The sequence below is a fragment of the Telopea speciosissima genome, chromosome 1 (genome assembly GCF_018873765.1).
Source record: "Telopea speciosissima isolate NSW1024214 ecotype Mountain lineage chromosome 1, Tspe_v1, whole genome shotgun sequence".
NCBI classification, from domain to species: Eukaryota; Viridiplantae; Streptophyta; class Magnoliopsida; order Proteales; family Proteaceae; genus Telopea; species Telopea speciosissima.
The window spans coordinates 83424119-83434417 of record NC_057916.1 but is presented as its reverse complement, the minus strand read 5'-3'; the positions used below and the strand labels follow the sequence as shown (position 1 = coordinate 83434417).

At 38.5% G+C, this 10299-nt stretch overlaps 1 protein-coding gene across 1 annotated transcript; it reads right to left on the bottom strand.

Annotated features, from left to right (window-relative positions):
• Positions 1-720: 720 nt before the first annotated feature.
• LOC122655711 lies at positions 721-9722 on the bottom strand. The gene is made up of 4 exons (XM_043850005.1): positions 9558-9722; positions 1226-1564; positions 827-1139; positions 721-737 (listed from the first exon to the last, which is right to left on the bottom strand). Exons 1-4 carry the CDS (start codon positions 9720-9722, stop codon positions 721-723), a joined length of 834 nt encoding a protein of 277 aa, XP_043705940.1.
• Between the last annotated feature and the right edge of the window lie 577 nt (positions 9723-10299).

Sequence of the window (10299 nt, the reverse complement as noted above, 5' to 3'; positions counted from 1 at the left end):
CAGTAACAGTCCTAGTATTTGAGTCCCAACCAAATCCCGTTGTCTCCAGAAGTTGCTTGAAGTTATCATAATCACTTCGTAATTTGTACATCTTACAACGGAGTGGTTCCTTATTAAAAGGACGTCGAAAAACAGCTTCTAGTCCAGTTTTGATGTTCTTCCAACCAACTTTAGTGAATGTTGAGTTAGTCTTTTGACCATCCCTCGCATTATCAACCATTAGATTAATGAATTTCTCTAACACAGATGCATTCCAAATAACAGTGGTTGGAGTAGGAGTAACTTCCTCAACATCAGTATGTTCTATATCATCCAAACCTACAGAGCGAGGGGGGCCCTGTGTAGGTATCTCAACCTCATAATCAGGATCAATGCTGATCCTACTTGGAATTTTCACTGACTGTGGAGTAACTCCTCTATCTCCCCGAGCATAATGTTCGGAAAAGATCTCTTGCAACTCAGGCCACCATGGAAGACCACTCTTTCGAAATTTGGACCAAATTGGGTTTGCCTGTATATTTAAAACCAATGTTTTATACAAAGATTTATCAAAAATAAGGAATTAAGGCACATGATTGCTGAAAGGAATGTTTTACCTTTACAGCCAGATCCCAAACAGAATCTTCTGCAGTAACAGTCCTAGTATTTGAGTCCCAACCAAATCCCGTTGTCTCCAGAAGTTGCTTGAAGTTATCATAATCACTTCGTAATTTGTACATCTTACAACGGAGTGGTTCCTTATTAAAAGGACGTCGAAAAACAGCTTCTAGTCCAGTTTTGATGTTCTTCCAACCAACTTTAGTGAATGTTGAGTTAGTCTTTTGACCATCCCTTGCATTATCAACCATTAGATTAATGAATTTCTCTAACACAGATGCAGTCCAAATAACAGTGGTTGGAGTAGGAGTAACTTCCTCAACATCAGTATGTTCTATATCATCCAAACCTACAAAGAGGGGGGATCCCTGTGTAGGCATCTCAACCTCATAATCAGGCTCAATGCTGATCCTACTTGGAATTTTCACTGATTGTGGAGTAACTCCTCTATCTGCCTGAGCATAATGTTCTGAAAAGATCTCTTGCAACTCAGGCCACCATGGAAGACCACTCTTTCGAAATTTGGACCAAATTGGGTTTGCCTGTATATTTAAAACCAATGTTTTATACAAAGATTTATCAAAAATAACGAATTAAGGCATATAATAGCTGAAAAGGAATGTTTTACCTTTACAGCTAGATCCCAAATGGAATCTTCTGCAGTAGCAGTCCTGGTATTTGAGTCCCAACCAAATCCCGTTGTCTCCAGAAGTTGCTTGAAGCTATCATAATCACTTCGTAATTTGTACATCTTATTACGGAGTTGTTCCTTATTAAAAGGACGTTGAAAAGCAGCTTCTAGTCCAGTTTTGATGTTATTCCAACCAACTTTAGTGAATGTTGAGTTAGTCTTTTGACCATTCCTTGCATTCTCAACCATTAGATTAATGAATTTCTCTAACTCAGATGCATTCCAAATAACAGTCATTGGAGTAGGGTTTGAACTAGATGCCATTTGATAACCTATCTGTAAGCAATTGGAACAAATGCTTAATCAAGAGGAAACTGGTAAATCTGAAATTACAATACCTTTTCCCCCTATTAAAACTGTTGTAAAACTCCTAAATAAAAACTATAAGGGGACTCAGAAAGAATAGAATGCACAAAACATCCCTTGCACTGAAATACTATGGGACATTTTCACATACAATAGCATGGAACCCAATTAAACAAACACATCCTCCTGCATCATAACCCCAATACCAAAATCAATCAAAAAGTGTGTGGATTCAGAGGTGTATCTAACACAAAATTCCAATATTCAAAGCTAAATTTAACTTTCACTTTTAGAAGTCAAATTCCATTGTGCCAATCTTGGCTAAGCCATCAGACATGAGTCTATGTTTTGCAGCCCATCTAATTCAACCCCAAATCAGAAGCAATTGGCTTGTTGCCTTTCAAAGTCATAAGTTTGAACACAGGAGTTTGATTCAGGAGTTCCCCATTATTAATCCAACTGTGGAAGATGTTTTTGAAGGGGCCAGGTCACCTCATATAGAGATATAAGCAGTGATAATCTGTAGGACGACGAAATGAGTAGGATTCCACTCCTAACTGTGGATTTTCTCTTTCACTTGGTCTTAGAACTTTGATTCACAAGGATGAAATGAGTAGGATTGAACAGCTAGATCAAACCATAGAGCCTATGTACAGTATCTCATCGCAAGATATCTTAAGGGAATTGTCATGATTGAATTGGGTAGAATCTTGCATGAACTGAACTACTAAAGCTTGAACTGTCTTTATTGGCTTTTGATTTTGTCATTCTCCTAATTGATCAATTAGGTCCTGTGTCAAATCTCATCTTATCCCCACACTCACATCAACCTATCCACCACTAATACACTGAAAGAAATTAGCCATTCACCATGAGGACTGGATTCCCCCCATTGCTGTCTCCATACAATGAAGGTAGTTTTTAGATTAATTACATGAGTTTAATGAGACAAGACCATAAAATAATTTGATGGTTGATGTTAACAAAAACAGTGTATGTGGGCCTGGAAATTGGAATGGAGGGGTGTTTGATGGGGACAAAGAGGAAAAAACCAGCATATATACTGTATTTATAGTTACATACATCAATTCACTCTTCAAAGCATGTATCCTCATGTAAGCACCCAACACACTATACCCATGTACTAAACAGTCATACTTTTTGCAATCCAAATTCACATCAAAGATTGGCCGAAAACGAAAATATGGACAGAGAACAACATATCATTTGCAAGATATCACAGACAAGATTTTTCTATACCATAATAAAGGAAGATATAAACGAAGATCCGGAGAAAAAATGAAGTTCAAAATCAGGAAATCAAGATCTCACAAACAAGAATTTTCTATACCATAATAAAAAGAAAACTCTGAATAAGGATCGAGATTGGCCCTGCAGTTCAGGTTTTCCAGACTTGGGAAATAGGAAGCATTTGATGTACAAACAATGAAAAAGCAGTTAGTGGAGCTATAGCATGAGTCACATAGAAGCACTCATGTGGTACGGCTTTATGTCCAGAGACCGATTATTCTAGGGTTTCCTGCTTCGATTTTTTCATTCCGTCAAAAACAAAATCCTATCTACATGTGTTTTGGTAGAAAAAAATTTCTAGGGTTTACTGATAAGAGAAGAACAAGAGAGAGAAAGGCGAGTGTTGCAGAGAAGAGAGGGTACCTGGACGGTGGAGGTAGACACACAGCGATGAGCTCCAGTGGGCAATTGTTACCTTCAATGGCTTGAGGACGATGAGAGAGCACAACGTCTCGGAGTTGGAGTCGATGGATATCGGGCACAGTTTCTCCTAATTTGTTTCAAGCAACCAAAAAACAAGTGAAACTTGTTTCTTCAAACCTGTTTCTTGGCCCAAAAATTTTGATTTCTATTTCAAGAAACGGTAGAAACAAAACAAGTTTTATCAAACACTTTGTGGGGTGTTTTTCCATTTCTTAGAATAGAAAACGGAAAACATGTTTCTTGGAGTGTTATCAAACGGCACTGAAGTGTTGTCATGCAGGCCCCAATGTTGCAAGAAGCTAATCTAATCCTAAGTTTTTGGACTAGTTTTTTCACTCGCACTTGTCCATTGTATGAGAAACCTTGCCTACTTGTCACCACATCTGGGTGTCGACGTGGCACGTCGCTTAAAGGGGACGTCCTAGCAAACGGTGAATAAGACATGAAACATAAATAAAAATATACTCAAAAGATAGGGTCCATGCAAAGAGATTGGCTGCATATAATATAATGCCGGCTGCCTACCTGGCGCACCAAAAGTATATAAATAATTAAATATTTTAAAATATATATGTATATATGATAAAGTAGAAAGCAAACCCCTACTATGTTAAACAATCAACCCCACCACTCAAAATATAAAAACATAACAGAAGAACAGCAAATTACCATAGCAGAAAAATAAAACAAACTAACAAATCCATAGGCACACATCTCAAGCATAGCTATATCAAACAAGGAGATTAGAAACAGGTTCCGAAAACACATACTACAAACCAATGAAAATTATTACAAAAAAGAAACCACAACCTTAGCATACTAGTGACACTAAGCTAGCAATAAGTGCCAATCCCACCAAACAAATCAATACCGACACAAGAGCAAAGTCAAAACAAGAAAGCAAAAAACAAAATATCCAAAGCCCAAGGAAGCAAAACTAGACGTGAAGCAGCAAAACTCACAACAAAAACCCAAGCGAATCTTTAAAGAAAGACAAACAGGAGAGGTATAGGGGAAGACAAAGAGGCAAAACAAAACAACCAAAGTGTTACATGCTTACGTATGCATGACGTGTACATGAGAGGCCATGGCTTACATGGCTATGTATGGGTTACTTACATGTATTATGGTGATAGATATGGTTCTCTCTCTCTCTTGCGGGAAAGAACCAACGAATCAAGAACCCAAGCGCCACAAAAGGGCAGCCAAGCTTCCGAACAAGAACTGAAGTGAATGCACCACCAGACTCCAGAGCCTCCGGATCGCCCTTCTCAACAGACTATAGGGCTTCAAAACCGTCTAACAAACAAGCTAAAAGGAGAAAAATGTAGAAACGAAAGAAAAAAGAAGAAACGCACTTATAGACCCTGTTTGGTAACACTTCCGTTCTGGGAGAATGTTCTTTTCACATAAGTGCTCTTTTTCGATTCCTTTAAGTGAGAAACGAATAGTCTCGTGGAAGAGAAATAACATTTGGTAAAATTGTTACATTTCTGTTCCACGAACAGAAAAAGAACAGAAATAGTGTTTGGAAGACATTTTACAAAATCACTTCTTTTCTACAAAATAATTACATAAATTCCATTAGGTTCATTATTAATCCATAATAATTATGATTATACTACCCATTATCATGAATAATACTATAATTAAAAAATTGTTGATAATTATATTGACGAAAATCAACATAGCTTATTTACCTAAGATTCCTTTTTCCAGTTTGGTACCTAAAATCAATAACTTAATTGAAATTAGAAAACCAAAGCAACATAACAGCAAGAAGAACAATACTTTATACATCAATTCCCAGCAATATAAACACCTAAATATTAGGCCAGCAGCAAGGTATTAAAACTCTTACAACTGAAACAATATATAATAGTGGCTTAAGATGATCCCAGGTATAACCAGACCTGACCAACTTATTATTCATCAAACTACCATAGAAGAGTAAAGGAAGGGAGGAAACTTTTAAAGCCCAGGGATTTATGAAACTCTTTAGACATGGTAGATATAAAATTGTGGCTTCATCAATTTGGAGTTCACATGAACACAAAACAAGGAGGTTCAAACAGAGCTCTTCAAGTTTAAAATGTTAATTGGATGCAATTTCACAAATACAACAATTGCTTACCAACCAAGAATAGGAAAGGATCACAGTCTAGTGCTAGTTTTTCTATCTGGTCAGACAAATAACAGTAGAAAAAGGGCTTTCAGAACTAAACTTAGGCTGTATCTGTTATTGATTTTCACCTGAACCAATGAGCAATGACCATCTCTTCTGTGAACCATATGGGCCAGCTAGTGCTTCATGGATTATGATCAAAGCCAAACTGGATATTCTCAACAACAATTCGGTTAATGTCTTTATCAAGTTCAGTTGATCCATGCATTTTTATGTGGCAGTGTCCTATTGCTTGTACAGCTAGTGCAAGTAGTGTTTGCTTTTACAGCTAGTGCAAGTAGTGTATTTATTCCCATTGACAGAATTATCCATTTTATGCAATTGATTGTCGTCAAGTATTTTACCCCCCAAAAAAAAAAAAAAAAAAAATTTGCTGTCAAGCAAAAGTAACAGTAAGGATGTTCTTCATATACAAGATAAAAATTATTCTTCTTATACTAATCCTTAAACTCTTAGCAAACCTCCTCGAAGCACAAGCCCTTCAAAGGTTTTACGTTGCCTATAAGTTTGCAGGTATGTTAGTCACTGACAGTAAATAAAAGGTAACACAATGAACCATTTGAATGCAAGATATCTGAAATTCATATTTGCCTGTGAGTTCCATCAATTACATTGTCTCTCTAGACTCGAGGTTCTAAACCAGTGGTTACGTGCCATATCCTCTCTTACCTCTCAGCATTATAAAATGGTAGGATACCACACAACATTATATTCACATAATCACACAGGGTGAACTTTCGATGACAATTGTGTAACATTGTAGACATTCTTGAATTGTTCAGCCCCACAAAGGCATTTCCAAGTGAAAAATTGGCTTCACTAGATAATCCTAACCACTTGAACAATTTCAATGTTGGGTGAACGACAATACAGACAACAAAGCAAAAATTTATAATTCTTTAACTTTTTGCCGTATTTCTTACTATGTTGATAATATAAATTGATAAGGATTTAAGATTCAAAATGCACAAATATATACACCAAAATCGACTCACCTGGGACTGTAGGGTATGAACTATAGATTTGTTCACCACTTATCCAAATTTCTCTTCCATTTTCCCTGCAAAAAAATGAAATCCGATAGTTGCTTTATTCTATCTTCATCTTTGAGCGGATAAAATAATTTTTCATTAAAAAAAAACTTCAACAGATTTGTAAGTTCGATCTTTACTGGAATGCCTAAGTTGCAAACTAACGATATGAATATGAGGATAAAAAAAACCTCGGTTTGATATTTTGGGGATTTTAGGGCTTGGTGTTGAAAACGATGGGGAAATAAGAAAACTACGGTTTGTGGAACAGGGGTAGGGGGAAGTAACGGTTCCCCTGTTTGTCCATTCACTTCAACTTCGAGTGAATGGAAACCTAGGCTACAGTGAGAAACCGAGAAAGAGAGATAGAGAGGGAGAACGAGAGTGAGAGTGAGAGCGACGGCGACAGCGACAGCGACAGCGACAGAGTGAGAAGAGGGGTGAAGAGAGAGGGAGAGGAGCAACGGTTTCGAAGCTATACCTGAACACTCGGACGCCTGGTTCAGCAAGTCGAATGAATTGCAGAGAGAGAGAGCTTCAGCTTTGCGATTTTTTTCCCGCCTTCTACATCTTCGGCACATTCAGGTCATCAAGCGGGTTACAGGTGTCTGTCGGATAAAGATCTCCAATTCTTTAATCTGGCAATTCCAGGCAATGCCACCTTCATTGTGCGACATGTGGCACAAACAGATCTAATGGTCAAGAATGATTTGCACCATTTCATGAATCACAACCCGATTTGGCAACCGGGTTATGGTAACCCGAGCAGCACCCAAATCCAAAACAGAGGAAATTTGTAAAAAAAACGCAGAAAGGGGAAGATTAGTTTCAAACTGCGACTTTCCCTCTCCCTCTCTCTCTATGTTCATCTCCTTCCCTCCTTCCCACCATTGGAGAGCTTCAAGGTTTGAAATCAAAACCTAATTTCTTTTGTTTCACAATGATCTTCAACATGGGGTTCCTCTCTGCTTGCAATTGTTGTGTTTTCTTCCAAACTTTCTGAATGCCTGACATCTTGTGGCTTTCTATTTTTGATGGGTTCCTCATAAATGACACGCTTTGTTTCAATGGAAGAGAAGGGTCTGGTCTTAGCAGGGACGAATGATGAAGCATTCCTTGCTCTACTGTTCTTCAAATAGTCCTCATAGATATCATATTTTTGTTTGGAAGAAGAGAAGGTACCAGAATCGGCGGCAATGATAAGGATGAGGACGTTGGAAAGGAAGAACCAAAATTTGGTATTGTGGAAGAGTTCTTCAGGAGAGAAATCAAAATGGACCACAGAAAAACAGATCAAGATGAAGAAGAGAAAGGCTGAGATAGAGACTGTATCTGACTTGAGAGGTTTCTCTGTTGGGTTGGCTTTGGTTGGTTTCTCTTGATTTAGCAGAGGATTAAACCACAAACAACCCAGTTTACCTTGACCATTAAAACGAATTTAAAATTAATTTAGTAAAAAGACCTCGTTTCTGAAACTATTCCTACACGGATACGATACCTCTTTGAGCCTTCAAGTCTTCTTCAAGCCTTCAAGTCCCTTCAAGCCATGGAGTTGTTTCAGGGCTTCGAAGAAGGAGAGTATAGAGTCCAGGATTTTGAAGAGGAAGAGACCGACTAAGATCGATATTCCGATTTCTGCTTTGTGTTTAGCGGCTGCGACGCCTGCTTTGGGAGGTGTAGAACGAGGTTGAGTTCGAGAGGGATGGCAGTGCTAATCGGGTTTCTCGGATCAGGTAAGTAAAACGGGTTGGTAGAGACTGAAATGGTGCAAATCATTCTTGGTCATTAAATCTATTTGTGCCACGTGTCATATAGTGAAAATGGCATTGCAGGGAATTGCCCGATTAAAGAATTGGAGAATCTTTATCCGTGTCTGTCTGCGAGATTTCAATCTGAGAGTCCACAGCTCGCAAGCTGGATAATTCCACTGGGCGTATTATCATATTTGATAGATGGCCCACATCCGTCCAGATTTCAAGGTAAATAATCGTAACCTTCGGAATGGTTTTCGCCGCAGTGGCAGAGCATAAAATCTGTGGCACAAACCATTGGATTTTTATCGGCTGTATTGACACGCTCCATTTTGCTACTGTATATACTTAGATGCTTGACATGTGTTTCCGACTAATCCAACTGTCATAAAACTAAATAAAAAATTTGCTTTTTCTTTTTGTCATTTTGCATTTTAATTTTCAATTCTTTTATGTTTTGTTTCAATTGCGATTCCCAAAATTCACTCTTCAATAACCCTCCTCTCTCTCCTCTCTCTCCTCTCTCCACTCTTTCCCGCTTCTCTCTCTCTCCTCTCTCTGCTCCCGAAATCATCGAAGAGCTTTCTCTCCGGCGAACACCTTGGTCTGCATCTGTAGCCCCGCCGTGGAAGAAGAACCCTGCTGCAAAACCCCAGCCGTAGCCCCACCGTTGAAGAAGAACCTTGCTGCGAAGAACCCGCCGTGGAAGAGGAACCCTGCTGCGACCTCTAAGGAGAGGACTCCGTGCTGCTCAGGTGAGGCTCACCCCACCGATCTGTTAGTTGCTTTACATTCTTTGGTTTCCCGATAAAAAGTTTATCGAGAATTTTTTGGAAAGCTTGCTTCCTCCCTCGCAAGAATCCAAACTCTGAAGGAAAGATTGCCTCCTCGGCTCCTCCCTCGCAAGAACCCAAACCCTGCTTGAACTGTGAACTACCTCCTCCCCTGCTGCAACTACTCCCCTCCCAATTGCATTTGCATCTTCTTAATTTTCTCTGTTCATCGAATGGACATGCCAAGATTGGCTATGCCGATTTCTTTGTATTTGACTATTCCCATTGCATTTGCGTCTTCTTAATTTTCTCTGTTCACCCTCAAAATCTTAACTCTATAACTTCAAGTGTGTGAGCAATGCACGACCATTGATGAAGTAGGAACTAGCTAGAGAAAAGGATGATACTGGCCTTGAATATTGAGTGATGTAGGGAGGGTTTTGGTAGGTAATAGAATTGTTTCATTATTTCATTAATATTTAGAGTTACCCACCGGTTTTTCCATTTGAAGAGAAAACTCATTTCTGACAATGCTTCACCACTTTTCTTTGTGGTACCATCTTTGCTCTTGCCCCTTCTATTGCTTTTGACTGTTCTCATAATTTCTGCTTCAGCCATGTAACCTTTATCAGGGAATAGTGTAAAGATAGACATTATTATTTTATCAAGAATTGAGTAATATTAATTGAACTGGCCACCTGCTAATTATGACTGTTCTCTTCATTGTCTTAAATCTTCTCTCATTTGTGAAAGAGAATTTTTTTGCTAATTGTTTTATCTTGGGCACTCACTGATTAACAGAACCCCAAATTCTTTAGTTTTTCGTAAAAATTTAAAAGAGAAAAGAATGGTAGTCCTTTCTTTTCTATTAGAACAAAGCAAACTCCTTAGTATGAATAACATCTATTCATCTAATGGATGGACTGTCAATGCATATGTAGTACAACAGAAAGAATGATTGAAGCAGAAAACAGCATAATTATTAGGAGAATGGTTAATGTAGCTGAGTTGGGGGGGGGGGGGGGTGGAGATTTAGTTGCTTATGCTTTGTTTGGACTTTGGAGTGAAAGAGTTCAAACTCTCATCCATTTACATTATAACTGGCTATAATTTGAGATTAGATTTTCTGTTATGTCAAATTAGAGTCTCCCAACCATAACTAATTCCTGAAACAGGCTGGAAGCGATATGGAAGCTATTCCTCGAGGGAGGAGGAGCAGTCATGGTGTTGG